A 15,249-nucleotide genomic window follows, 5' to 3' on the forward strand; every position below is an offset into this window, starting at 1 on the left:
TGACACTTGTAAACAATCCGGATCCTAAACTATATTTTTGGTGATGAGAATACACGCTTTCTTGTTTATAAGTAATAATGCAGAGTAAGTTGTAGTTCAATTAAATGTGTAACTGAGATTAACCTGTAAGAGAATAAGAAAATGACAGTCTCCCTCTTTACTCAAACGGCTTTTATTTTTCACAAGGATCACCTGAAACCTTGGATAGTTAAGCAGCAGTAATGTATTCATTAGCTTTGCTACAAGACCATTGACATTGTGAGGGGGATTGAGCTCTTAAGAGGTCAAACTTCTCTGACACCCAAGAAATGCCTACAAAATCCTCCAGGGTCAAGGAGAATCACTGCTCTGAGTTTGAACTGAAGAAGTTTTTACACGGGGTTGTGGTCTTTTGCATGGTTTAATCACTTACAGTCCCCAGTAACACCATTGTAAAGATTTCAGATATGCATGCTAAATTTTTTGCACTTACGTTTAAGAATTGCATAAATATTTGTGTAACTCCTGTGAGAAGGAGCCATACCACAGTAAAGTAAGACTAGCTACTGAAAAGACTATTAGCTTTGCCACAGCTACCATGGCCAGAGGAGTCAGTATATACCTAACTATTCTTCCCCACAGCTTTGCTGAGAGGTATAGACTACTAACGATATGCAAGTAAGATTTGGAAGAATTTTCAAACAGACATGTCATTTAAACAAGAGTAAGTTTACCCAACTAGAGTTTAAGATTCTACCTAAAGAATGCAAAAGACTTTCCACTTGAAGGAGAAAGTGTCCTTTATTATGTTAATATGTTAACATCAGACATGTAATTCCCTAAAGAATCAGGTATATTCTCCCCATAATTAGCAACTTTAAGTTATGTGGTTTTCTTTCTTAAATGATTTGGGGGTAAGAGGGTTGTCTTATTTAAGAAGGATTAAATAGGTTGCTTGGTTCTAAAATTGGTTGTATCTTCTTAAACTGACACCAATTTGATATACCATGCACGGGAAACAAAGTAAATGCCTCCTTGAGAAATTTACAGTTTAAAAATTATGTTTAAGAAATTCAATCACCATTAATAAATTTTAAAATGTGTTCTCAGTAAAAAATATTCATGATACTACAAGAAAATGTTAATATTTACACTGTTATTCCTTAAATGAAAAAATATTGCAACTAATCTTAAAGCTCTTTGGCTCTAATATGGTTTAAAAACATTGACATTTTTGAAGTCTTTACTTGGAAAAGAATAGTAAATCTAGCACATGATAAGCTTACAATAGTTCAGTTACTTCTTACACATCCAGTTACTATGTGAACGCATGCAGACTTGAGGGCGGTTTCATGTACCATGCTTTTTTCAATGCATGAGTGGGTGGGCTTTCATTATATGTATATGCTAGGAATATGCTATTCTACCTGTTTTAATTAAGAGACTGCTTCTGATCAGGCAGTTCAAAACCCACTGACATTGACACTGACAAGACCTGGAGTAGCAACGAATTTACCATTATTGTGAAAACAGAAAATATCATAGCACTGTAGTAAATACTTCTGTATCATTAGAATAGGCTTCTTTCTATTTTCAAACACTAACGTATTGGCTGAAATAAAGCTGGCATATTGTACTCCATTTCAAAAGTGGGAAAACAGCCAAAAAGTGTTCTAGTAGGCCAGTTTTCAGTAATTATTTTGATAGCTTTGTGGAATTTGTGGAAATAATTTAAGTAGAAAAAAGGAAAAAAAAAACTGGCATGCCATAACAAAATAAAATATGAGTATAAACTAATGACCATTATCTCTAATAAATATCAAATAAAACATGACCAGGTTGCCCTGAGAGGCTGTAGAGTCTTCACCACTGGAGATACCAAAAAGCTGTTTGGACGTGGTCCTCAGCTCTATATGGCCCAGCCTGAGCAAGCAATTGGACCAAACGACCTCCAGAGCTCCCTTCCAACACCAACCATTCCATGATTGGAATCTCTACTGGAAGTCTTCTACTGGAGTCCCTACTGGATTCTTCCTTTACTTGCCAAGGGTTGGCAGACACTTCTATAACAACTAAAGGAACCACAGTGGCCATGATGCAATGGAAAATGTGAACAAGATCTCTAAAGCCATAAACTTCAGAAACAGTAATCTGTATTTTTAAATCTGTGGATTGATTTTTCAGACACTTAATATGCAAAAATGCACATTACTAACTTTTGTTCATGTCAGTCTTGTGAAGAAGTTGATGCAGTTTATATTGACAGAAAAGGAAATCTGGGAGACTGATGACAAAAAAAAACCTTTTGCTTGCCAGCAAAAGTTCTCACCTGTGTCATTTCATCTGTTCAACTACAAAGTGACTGTTGAAACCGTCACATTAACTTAACATATGAAAACTTCAGTCTTAGAACAGAAAGACAGACTAGTTATTTCACTGTTTCTTTAAACATAAAACCAATTGCTAAACTCAGCCAAGCAAGATACATTCCATGATACTCAGAGCCAAAAGTCTCAATTGCTTCTCACAAGACTTGACTATGTGCTATAAATTAAATATATTTGACAAACAATATTCTTTAAGCTCAAGCATTCCTGATGTATAAATACAAAGAATTACACCAGTGTCTCACATGCCCAGCAGAAATTATCTCAAATGTGTTTTACTTTAATTAATCCCATTCTGACCACAGAAGCAATGCCACAGAAAATGAAAACATGGTCAAAAGTGCACAATCTCCCACCTTTAAAAAGGGAAGCAGTTATTATTTAGCTTATTCTTAAAAATTCCCCCTAGAACATGCATTTAAAGAAGTAAGCCATCCTGTGAAGATGTTCCCAGAACATGGGACTGCCAGTGAGATTTCAAAATCTACAAAAAGTCCACCTCCAAAATCAGGATTAAAATACAAGACAGCTAAACATTAAACAGTGCTTCTTCTGTTTCTCTAAAACGTGCATTGTGTAGGTGTGTAGTAAGTTATTTCATTATAGAAGAAAAGTACCCAAACATAACTCTTACCAGATATGAGTGCGGTGGCCATTCAGACATTGTCTAATGCTACTAGAAGCCTTCCACTACTTAAAAGGGCTTATAAGAAAGATGGGGAAGGACTCTTTATCAGCGAGTGCAGTGACAGGTGAAAATCGTTTTAAACTAAAAGTGCATAAATCTAGGTTAGGTATTAGGAAGACACTCTTCACCATGAGGGTGGTGAGGCACTGGCACAGGCTGCCTAGAGAGGCTGTGGATGCCCCGTACCTTGAAGTGCTCAAGGCCAGGCTGGGTAGGGCTTTGAGTAACCTGCTCTGGTGGGAGATGTCCCTCCTGCACATGGTAGGGGGTTGGAACTGGATGGGCTTTAAGGTCCCTTCCGATCCAAACCTTTCCATGTGTAATAATAACAAACCCTTCCAATAATCTGGGGACCTTACATGCACTGTCAGTCTTACACAAGAACATACAGCAAAGCCATACATATACCTGCTTCTTTCTCCCTATGCAATGGAGAAAATCAAAGGATGTTTTAGGAATTGGGAGGGAAAACCCAAGATCTACAGTTTGCTTGCACATCATAAATATTTCAGCTTTGTTTGTGAAGAATGCATTGATATAAGTCAGGTTAAACATCCGAAATGTTTTGAATTATAAAGTAATATTTAGCATTTTAAAATCAATACCTTTTTGAATTGTCACCATAGAAAAATATATTTTCATCATCACCTACTTAAGTCCTCCTCTCTCCTGTTCTGGAACATTTGTACTTTTTGTTTAATTGAAAAAGCTCCACTTTCTTTAACTTGCCCAGAGATAGAGCAAAATTACCAAGTTTACTGTCCTAAAGTAATGTCAAGTGACATTTTGTAAATATTGGTCTATATTTGCCATGGGATTTACTGAAAAAGGAACACATATATTCTTTCTCTAAATTTTCACGGAAGCCAGATAAATAGCTGAGAAATTTAGAAAGATCTTTCTAATTTATGTTTTGACTGAGGCAGGAACCAAGAAAAAAGCATTAACAGGTGGAACAGTTCCATACTGATTAAATTAAAAAATTGCCGATAGACAAGATAACTCATTTTTTCCTATTTTGAAGAAAGATATAAAAGCTGAATATATGTGCCTATAACTGTTATTCTTTTAACGGAATCTAATGTGACAGTATTATAAAAAATGCATTAAATCAAACTACTACAAAACATCTACCATCATTTCCTCAGCTATGGCTGCTCACCACTAACTGAACTTGTTTGATTTTACTGATTAAACCCCCTATCACTCTAAGAAAAACATGAACAGTATCACATTTGTCATATTAGCATGAACTATAAAAACTGTGTAACAGTCTGTCTGACCGATTCAAACAGCAACCTATTTACCATGAAATTATATGCTACTGGTTTACACAAATTCAAAGATGTCAGACCTATTGTCATTAGAAATCCTCTACACAACTGGGATAAACAAAGACTGCCTTGTATGCTCATGCACCTTTTTCCAGGTAAATTTATTCCTTCAATGAAAATTATTTATCTCCATATATATCTTGTCATTTCCTTAGTCCATCACATTTGCAACAGAAGCTTAATATTTAGCTACTCTGACAAAGCCTCATTAATAACCATTAAAATTAAAAAATCTGCATGAAAATGGGAACTCCTATTATTCCACTAGGCAGTACATTTCAAAGGGATCAAAAAAACTTGCAAGGCAGCATAGAAAACCCTTATCACTGCCATCTATTAACTTGTGTATCTTTCTCAACAATATCTACCTTTATTTTCTCCAAAGCATACTTCTAATGTGAGGATGTTACAATATAAATATACACCTCTTCTTCTGGATAACTAACAAAAATAACATAAATGTTTGCTGAGACAGAATCGTGATCAATAGAGACCCAGAGAACCTTATTTCCATAAATAGCATTTTAGCAAGTCCAAACTAATTTTGAACAGTACTTCAAACTTCAAACTATTGAGAAAAATTACAACTTGAAAAGAAGATGATTTCACACAAATGACAGCTGCTAATTCTCGTTTCTGCACTTAAAAGCACACGTACCTTTTCCTAAATGTGTATTTATACTCATGTATCTAGCTGTTCCTGTAAGGCTCTTGTGTTCTTGATATGGTATGTGCTGCTTCGTTTCTGGATCTATATACTCCTTTGCCAAACCAAAATCTATAATATGAATAATTTGCTGGGTTTTGTTTCCAGGTTGTCCTATTAAGAAGTTTTCAGGCTTAACATCTCTGTATATCAAGTTCTTTGAATGGACATATTCCATACGAGAAATCTTTAATAAAACGAAAAAATGACAGTTTAGTTTAAGCTTCAGGTTGCCACATGAACTTGTGGTAGAAGCTAAATATCTTACATTTGCATTAACCAGAAATTATGTCACTAAAACAGTGAAAAAACAAGTTCCACATAGATCAGCTATATATTAAAGGAATAAAAGCTTTATACCAGTAGAAGAGAAGTGCTGGAATTCCACCAACATATATATAAACCCAATATCAATATCTATTTATAGAGTTGGAGGCTCAATACCTTTAAGTTTTCAGAAAGATTTACTTAAAGCACATTATATCAAGGCAAACATGCAAAGCCTTGTTTCTTCCTTTCATTACACACACTTGTCTTACTGGAAACCAAATCACAAAATACTTCAAAAAATCTGACAAGTTTTTCACTGAATAACTTTGTTATATTTTAGTATTTCCAGAGTTTTATTTTTTCTCTTTGTTCCTGAGAAAGCACAGGTTAAATATTTATGCTACTTAGGAATCCTAGCTTCCAACTCCTTTCATAATCACAATTATTTATATTTCAAGAAGGTGTTTTTAATTGTGAATGTCAAACTAAAATCCATGATTTCAGGTTGTCATTAGGCAAGAGACTCAGAAGACAATGATTCATGCAGTGATTTTTGAAAAATTAGAACAAAGCAAGTGAAAATGACATAAAGTCAATCTCCTACTAAAATTGTACCACAGCCACAAATAACAATTTAAAACATGCTAAGCAAGTGAAATGAGTATTTAATCCATTGAAGACTAAATTACTTTAATGAACATTCAAATTCACATCTGTTCTACTTACCAACTGTATGGCTATCATAAGAACAGTTTTAAGAGAAAACTTCCTATCACACAAGTCAAATAAGTCTTCAAGACTAGGTCCAAGTAGTTCTAGCACCATAGCATTATATTTGCCACATGGGCCAAAATAGTAGACCTGAGGTAGTCCATCTGTAAAAGAGAGATACAGTGTAACTATAAGGGGTTAAATAATGTTAATGAATATAACACTAGAATTCCTACCTGACTTCAAGATGATCTTAAGTAAAAAAATACATATTTCACAAAAACAAACAACAAAACCTTGTAAAAGATACAAGTAAAAGGTAAAATAGGAGTAGTGAAAATAGTATCAGTAGTAATAAACGTCTTAAGAATGTTACATATTTGACATGAAAAAAATTTACAATCTTTTATAGAAAATGAGGAAAATCTGTTGAATTTTGTAAAAGTAAATTAAAATGGGGTTTAAAAAATGTATTGAGAGCTTTTAAATAAACTTATTTACCAAAAAATATTTTTTTACATTAATTTTTTTACATTAAGGTTATAGTCAGGAGTAAACTGCTTTATGTTAGTCATTTAAAAATCCAAAAGAGATTAATGAATCAATAAGCTTCATGAGACATTAAGTCAAGTTGCAGGTGCATTATCAAAATAGAAATGCCATAGATAACAAACTGTTGTAGTCATCACTTGTTAATATAGATAGTTTTCCAAATATGAGCTAGCAGTATGAACTTGCAAACCAGAAGACAAACTGCATCCTGGGCTGCATCAACACAGGAGCAGCCAGCAAGCCGAGGGAGGGGATTGTTCCCCTCTGCACTGAGGGGTCCCACCTGGAGTGCTGCATCCAGGTCTGGGTCCCCAGCACAAGAAGGATGTGGACCTGTTAGAATGAGTCCAAAAGAGAGCTACAAGAGAGTTGGAACACCTATGAAAAAAAAAAAAAATCTAAGAGAACTGGAGGTGATATGGCTCCAGAGAGATCTCATTGCAGCCTTTCAATACCTAAAGGGGGCTTATAACAAGATGGAAAGTGACTTTTTGCACAGGAAGATAGTGATAGGACAAGGGCTTTAAACTAAAAGATAGTAGGTTTAGATTAGATGTAATGAAGAAATTCTTGGTGGTGAGGCACTGGACCACGTTGCCCTGAGAAGCTGTGGATGCCCTGTACCTCAAAGTGTTTAAGGCCAGGCTGGATGGGGCTTTGAGCAACCTGGTCTGGTGGGAGGTGTCCCTGCCCATGGCAAGGGATTGGAATTGGATAGTTTTTAAGGTCCCTTCCAACCCAAGACATTCTATGTTTCTATGATGAAATATATGCATTTTTTACTTAAATTTGCACTGTCTCCTATTCCTTGATTACTTTTTGTTTCTGTACAGATGGTACATAATAGCAAAATTTTTTCTTAAATCTGAGTTGGTTCATTACAAATCTAAACACCACCAAGCTGAAGTCTTAAAAACATTAAAAAATCTAGACTGTGGGGTACACTGAGATCTATTATTTAAACTGTATGAAGGACAGGGTTGTTTTTTTTTTTTAATGTACTCATAAGAAACAATGATAAAGGGAGTTTTCATAAGTCTCAAGGGGAACCTATGATAAAACAATTCACAGTGATTCCACTTCTACAGAATTCAAATACTTTCCTTAATTTCTTAAATTCTTTTGAAAATTGAATTCATGGTGTCCAGAAATGAACCACTAACTCCTACACTGTTACATCATTAAAGTGATTTAGAAGAAAAATATCTTTGAATAAAAACAAAATTTCACATTTTAAAAGCTTATTGTAAGAAAGTTTGCATCTGTAGTTGTATATTTTTTACTTTGAATTTTGTTAAAATAAAGAGCAAGTTCAAAACAAAATATCATACAACATTTCCAGAAAAAAACATATGTAAACATAAATCTCTCACTGCATGTTCCACTAATAATTTCTTAAATACTGTGTGAATAAGTATGAAATAAACCTATCAAGAGGGGCAAAAGGCTAATTTGGTGTTAAAGCTGCATTTGTTTTCAAATCTTGCACACAAATAAGTAACTATATTTAAGCTACTATTGAATTTAAAAGTAAGAACAGTGACACAAATTTTTTCAAGAATACATTTTGCTAATTTGCTTGTCATAAAAAGCACATTAAAGGACAGTATATTTTTCCTTTTGCATGAGCTTTTCTATAGTCTCTAATGTTACAATCCTGTACTACATACAACAGCCATATCCATTTTCAGAATGCCCCAAACATTGGGTATTGCCTTTCTTCTCTGAAGATAAAATGGAATTTTATATACGAAAACACTCCTAACATTGGGTGTACTCTGAAGTACGTTTGCTATGACAAAGTGACGTTCTTGGTGGATAAGGGAAAGGCTGCGGATGTGGTCTACCTTGACTTCAGCAAGGCTTTGGACACCGTCTCCCACAGCATTCTCCTCAAGAAACTGGCTGCTCTTGGCTTGGACTGGCACACGCTTCATTGGGTTAGAAACTGGCTGGATAGCCGGGCCCAAAGAGTCGTGGTGAATGGAGCCAAGTCCAGTTGGAGGCCAGTCACTAGTGGCGTCCCCCAGGGCTCGGTGCTGGGGCCGATCCTCTTTAATATCTTCATCGATGATCTGGATGAGGGCATCGAGTGCACCCTCAGTAAGTTTGCAGATGACACCAAGTTAGGTGCGTGTGTCGATCTGCTCGAGGCTCTGCAGGAGGATCTGGATAGGCTGCACCGATGGGCTGAGGTCAACTGCATGAAGTTCAACAAGGCCAAGTGCCGGGTCCTGCACCTGGGCGCAATAACCCCAAGCAGAGCTACAGGCTGGGAGATGAGTGGTTGGAGAGCTGCCAGGCAGAGAAGGACCTGGGAGTGATGGTGGATAGTCGGCTGAATATGAGCCAGCAGTGTGCTCAGGTGGCCAAGAAGGCCAACAGCATCCTGGCTTGTATCAGGAACAGTGTGACCAGCAGGGCTAGGGAGGTGATCATCCCCCTGTACTCGGCTCTGGTGAGGCCGCACCTCGAGTACTGTGTTCAGTTTTGGGCCCCTCGCTACAAGAAGGACATCGAGGTGCTTGAGCAGAGAAGGGTGACGAAGCTGGTGAGGGGCCTGGAGAACAAGTCCTACGAGGAGCGGCTGAGGGAGCTGGAATTGTTCAGCCTGGAGAAAAGGAGGCTCAGGGGCGACCTTATCGCTCTCTATAGGTACCTCAAGGGAGGCTGTAGTGAGGTGGGGGTTGGTCTATTCTCCCACGTGCCTGGTGACAGGACGAGGGGGAATGGGCTAAAGTTGCACCAGGGGAGTTTTAGGTTCGATGTTAGGAAGAACTTCTTTACTGAAGGGGTTGTTAGACATTGGAACAGGCTGCCCAGGGAAGTGGTGGAGTCACCATCCCTGGAAGTCTTTAAAAGACGTTTAGATGTAGAGCTTAAGGATATGGTTTAGTGGAAGACTTGTTAGTGTTAGGTCAGAGGTTGGACTAGGTGATCTTGGAGGTCTCTTCCAACTAAATGATTCTGTGATCTCACATTTTCCATACCTTAGTACAGCGCTAATTTACACACAAGCTACAGCTGTGTAACTGTGTCCAAAACCAACACACTTATATTTAAGCAAAACTAAAAGCAAACAAAATAAGTATTTTCTAAGAGCATTTTCCTTGATATCTTTTCCTACATTTGATAACAATGAAAATATAACCCCTAACAACTAACCTTCCATTTATTATTTTTTTAGCCATAACTATACCCTATAACAAGCATTATCATACCTATTCCAGAAAGAGTTTGCAATAGCAGCTCATTCCTACTAAGGAAGTAACATAAACCACATTACACACTATGTGTGTACATGGTACAACAAAGCTTGATTTTTAAAAGATCATCCCTAATCATAAAATAATGGCTCAAAAAAGCTGTCTGTACAGAAAAGGATATCATAATTCTAGATATTCCTAGTTTCAAGTTTTCTGCCTCCACTTTGTGGTACTGTGGAATTGTACATGGAGATGTGGATGAGTATGCAGTAGTGAATTATGTTATCCAATAGATGTACAGAAGTAAGCCCAAAGAACAAACAACTGAGCACAGACAGGAAGAAAAAGAACAGTAATGAAGACGAAAAGAGAATATTTGTGATGGTCTGAGACACATTCCAAGAATCTCTGCTCATGTCTAAAGATTTGAACTACAAAACTCTCCTCTATTAGCACTGCATTTTCTCTTTGTCTGTTTATAGCATTTTAAAACACTAAAAGAACTTAAATATTTTGTTTACTGTTTACTTTTTTTGTTTACTTTGTTTACAAAAATATTTCTGCTTACTGCATTGCTGTTTTCATTAATAAGCTTTAACTGTTAGCTGCAATACCATAAAACCTCACTTACTCTGTATTATCATATGATTTAAAGTACTATGATTTTCCAAGCAATTTTGCCACACAAAGTATTTTGTATCTTTTTAATACAACAGCTATTCAGAAATTTCTACGTAAATAAATAAGTTATAGAACATGCTATACTTAATGTATTATATGCTATACAGCACCATGTAAGTTATGGAGTATGCCGTATTTCCAACATAATTCATATTTTATAAAACCTTGCTGTCCTGGATTTCGAGAGAGCAGACTTCGGCCTCTTCAGGGATCTCCTTGGTAGAATACCATTGGACAAAGCCTTGGATGGATGAGGGTCCCAAGAGAAGTTAATATTCAAGGATCACCTCCCCAAGCTCAGGAGCAATATATCCCAGCAAAGAGGAAGTCAGGCAAAAACATCAGGAGGCCTGCATCGAGGAACAAGCTGCTCCTGGCCAAACTCAAACAGAAGAAGGCCTACAGAGGGTTGAAGCAAGGACAGGTAGCCTAAGAGGTATACAGAACAAATCATCTGAGAAGCTAGGGGTAGATTATGAAAGCTAAAGCCCTATTAGAATTAAATTTGGCTATGGACATCACGGGCAACAAGGTACATCAGTGCTAAAAGGAAGGTACATCAGTGATAAAAGGAAAAGTAGGGAAGTTGTGAAGCCTATCTAGAAGGAAACCGGTTTACTTGGAATATGGAGAAGGCTGAGATACTCAGTGACATTTTTGCATCAGTCTTCATTGGCAAGTGCTATAGTCACATAGCCCAGGTCCCAAAAGGCAAAGGCAGGTACTGGCAGAAAAAAAGAATTGCGTGCTCTAGGAGATGATCAGGTTCGAGACCAGCTAAGGAACCTAAAGGACCACAAGTCTATGGTGTTTGATGAGATATAGCTACAGGTCCTGAAGGAACTGGCCAGTGAAGGTGCTAAGCTACCTTCCATCACATTTGAGAAGTCATGGCAGTCTGGTGAAGTTTACATGGACTAGAAGAGGAGAAACATAACTCCATTTTTAAAAAGGGAAAAAAGGAAGACCTGGGGATGTACAGGGTCATCAGTCTCACCTCTGTGCCTGGCAAGATCACGGAGCAGATCCTCATGGAAACTGTGCTAAGTCACATGGAAAATAAAGAGGTGACTGGTGACAGCCAACATGGATACACTAAGGGCAGATCATGCTGGACAAACCTGGCGGCCATTTATGATGTAGTTACAGAATTGGTGGATGGGGAAGAGTAACTGACATCGTGAGAAGCATTTAACACTGTCCTCCATTATATCCTTGTCTCTAAACTGGAGATGTGGATGTGAGAGATGAACAGCTTGATGGGTAAGGAATTGGCTAGATAGCCACACTAAGTAGCTGCAGTCAACAGCTCAATGTCCAGGTGGAGATCATGGACAAGTGGTGGTCCTTAGGAGTCAGCACTGGGATTGGTGGTGTTTAACATCTTTGTCAGCAATGTGGACAGTAGGATTCAGTGCACCCTCAGCAAGTTTGCTGATGGCCACACCACACAGCTTGGTGTCAACACGTTGGAGGGAAGGGACCCTCCATCAGGAGGGACCTTGACAGGCTTGAGAGGTGGGCCTGTGAAAACCTCATGAGACTCAAAGGCAAAGGGCAGTGTCCTGCATCTGAGTCAGGGCAATCCAAAGCACAAATACATTCTGGGTGGAGATTGAGACCAGCTCTGAGAAGGACTGGGGGATGGTGGTTGATGAGAAGCTCAATGTGACCTGTCAATGTGCACTTGCAGCCCAGAAACCAACCGTATCCTGACCTGCATCAAAAGCAGCATGGCCAGCAAGGCAAGGGAGGCAATCCTCCATCTCTACTCTGCTCTCGTGAGACCCCACCTGGAGCACTGTGTTCAGCTCTGGGGCCCCCAACACAAGAAGGACATTGTCCCATTAGAGTGAGTCCAGAGGAGGGTCACATGGATGATCAAAGAAACACGGAGACATGGAGATGACAAACCTATCATCCTTGTTCCTTCACCCATTTACAGCATATTGCAGTTTACGTATGCCCTGTTAAGTGGATTTATAGACCATATTGTCTAGCTTTAACTGGGCTACCGCTCACAAAACGGAGGAGCAGTATAAAAAGACTCCGCCAAAGAAACCACAGACTGAAAATATGGCTTATAATGCTAACATGAGCAAACAAGAACAAGGCAGAGCAGGCACTTCTACTGTGGTATAAGCTCTTCATCTGCTGCATTATAAAGTAAACAGAGATAATCTTTTCAAAGAAAAATAGGCCAGAAAATTGAAAATATCAAGAAAACTATTTGAAATATGGATTTACATCCACTCTTATTACCAAAGAACCTCACCCTGAGTGTTTATTATGCTTTGATATATTATCTAGCGATAGTATGAAGGAATTGCAGTTAGCAAAACATTTTTTTAAAATTAGAAACTAAGCATCCAGAACATGAAAACAAGCCTCTACAATTATTTTCAGTAGCATTTCAAGTCACGTGTTATTGAATCCACAACCTTTACGTCATTTCACTAAATCCTATGACAAATCTTTGGCAGTATCTTTTGAAATATCTTACTTAGTAGCAAGACACAAAAAGCCACAAACCATTGAGGAAACACTCGATCTTCCTGCAGTGGTAAAAATGGTTGAAAATAATGCATGAAGAAAAAGATGGTGTCAAACTGAAGTGCACTCCTTTGTCAGCAAGTACCATCAGAAGACAAGCACATACTGCTGGAGATTTGAGTAAATAACTGTTAGGACAAATTAGTCAGTGTGGTAGGTTTGGCATACAGGTGGATGAGACCACACATTTCAAATACATCTCAGCCTATGGTGTATGTTAGGTTATACTTTGATAATAGCATACACAGAACTTTTTCTGAATCACTACCAGAAAGACGTACTGGAGTTGATATACTCTCAACAATAAAGAACATGTTTTATGGAAAAAATGTCAGTGTAACTGTTGCTCAAACAGGTGCTTGACCATGAAAAATCTGCTGCTTAGTGATTATCTTGTGACAAAGGTCTTCAAGAAGCTGAACTTAAAGAGGAGTTGCAGATTTTTCTTTTACAAAAAGACGAGACTTCCAAATATGTTGACCCACCTCTGTGAAGAAAAGTGGCTGCCAGTAGTAGGCTACTTCACAGACTGTTCAAAAAACAGGATACGTCATAAGGGTGAAAGTGACAAATTTAAACAAGGAGTGAGAATGTAGCTGATTTTCAAAAGAAACTTGTGCTATGGAGATAGCATTTTAGAAACTGATGTTTGGAAATGTTTTCATTGTTAAGTGATTTCATTGAGCAAAACAATGCAATCTGACCTAGAAAAAAATCTCTTGCAAACTATTTTACACTTACACCTGGAAACAGGAATTTCTAACCAGTTCAAATATCCCCCAAGGAGATTCAGTGCATTTTGAACATATTTCCTAAAAATATGGAAATTTAATGTCTTCTGATTAGTTTTCAAGAACAAGAGATTAACATCTGGAAAGATGGAAAATAGTGGAATTAAATATAAAAAGCAGAATAAGTAGTGAATAGGATTAAAAACAAACACCACGATTTAGTAAGCACAGCCAGAGAGATGCACTTCTTCCATTTGGAAGTACATATCTTTGTGAGGAACATTTTCCACCTATGACAGTAATTAAAACAAACTCAAACCAAACTTTGAGCCAGACATTCAAATCACTCTATCACAAAGTACAAAAATAAGAGCTTTTTTTTTTTTTTTTTTTTTAAAAAAAATGAAGTTCATTCAAGCACATAACTCTCACTACAAAGCCATAATTTTTTTAAAAGAGCAAAATCAGGTACAATATATATATATTAAATACTATTTAAGCTGTATCTCATCCCTTTAATTTCGCATTTCGTACATGTTTTAATGTACATAACATTAATACAGTGGTACACTTATTTTATAAATACACATTTATAAAGTGGGGATTCAAAAATTTTTACTGATGGGATGTATGACCAGTAACTCAGTATCACCACAAAATACAATCTGTAATTTGTAAAGCTATTGGGCAGGTGACTTTTCAGTGTTTTATTTTAATATTAATATAATTTTACAGTTTCTTCCAAATTCAGTTGAGAAACACACTTACTGAAGTGACCTGTTATATCTTATTACTTAGATTGTCAGTTAAACCAGAGTCCTAAATGACAGTAAAATACACAAAATTGCAATTACAGAACACACTATTCTGTATTCAGTTTCCTACATTTCACTGTCTTTTATTTGTAGTTTTATTTTTCATATATAGCAACTCAAGAGACACTGAAATAATCCAAACTGAAGATATTGAAGAAATGCATTAAGAGCTGTCTTCCATGGCACATTCGTATTGATAGTGTCAACGATTCAACTCAGTTCAACAACCTGCCACCAACAGAAGGATTCTTCACTTCACTTTGCAGCATCTGACCTGAATCTTCCAGAAAAGAAGCAATGACAAAATTGCAGGATAGTGCCACGTGTTTTTCAAGTTGAACCAAAGCAGCATACAAAAAAGCATGCATACAGAAAACCAAAGCAGCATACACAGAAGGCCATACAAACTCAGGTAACTCAGCACATTACAGCTATGGAAACCACAATCATCCCTGCACATGATTGCAAAACACCAAACTAAATGAGGACGTAATATATAAGCACCATTAGTTCAGTACTTTTGAAGTAATGTAAGAAGCCAGGCTTCTAACAGTCAGTAATTACCATTTCTCAAAATCATTAACACATGCACTTTTAAATTAAATTTAAATCTGTACAACTGCCTTTCTTAACAGA

At 37.1% G+C, this 15,249-nt stretch overlaps 1 protein-coding gene across 6 annotated transcripts in view; it reads right to left on the bottom strand.

Moving 5' to 3' along the window:
* Positions 1 to 15,249, bottom strand: part of CSNK1G3 (casein kinase 1 gamma 3) — a 72,391-nt gene that overhangs the window by 24,291 nt on the left and 32,851 nt on the right. For all 6 annotated transcript variants that reach the window (XM_032206019.1, XM_032206020.1, XM_032206016.1 and 3 more), the window contains 2 exons: positions 6,091 to 6,239; positions 5,047 to 5,281 (listed from right to left, as the gene is read on the bottom strand). In XM_032206019.1, the coding sequence (XP_032061910.1) occupies positions 5,047 to 5,281; positions 6,091 to 6,239 (384 nt within the window). The remainder of the gene's footprint in view (positions 1 to 5,046; positions 5,282 to 6,090; positions 6,240 to 15,249) is intronic.

The sequence above is a fragment of the Aythya fuligula genome, chromosome Z, assembly GCF_009819795.1.
Source record: "Aythya fuligula isolate bAytFul2 chromosome Z, bAytFul2.pri, whole genome shotgun sequence".
Taxonomy (NCBI): domain Eukaryota; kingdom Metazoa; phylum Chordata; class Aves; order Anseriformes; family Anatidae; genus Aythya; species Aythya fuligula.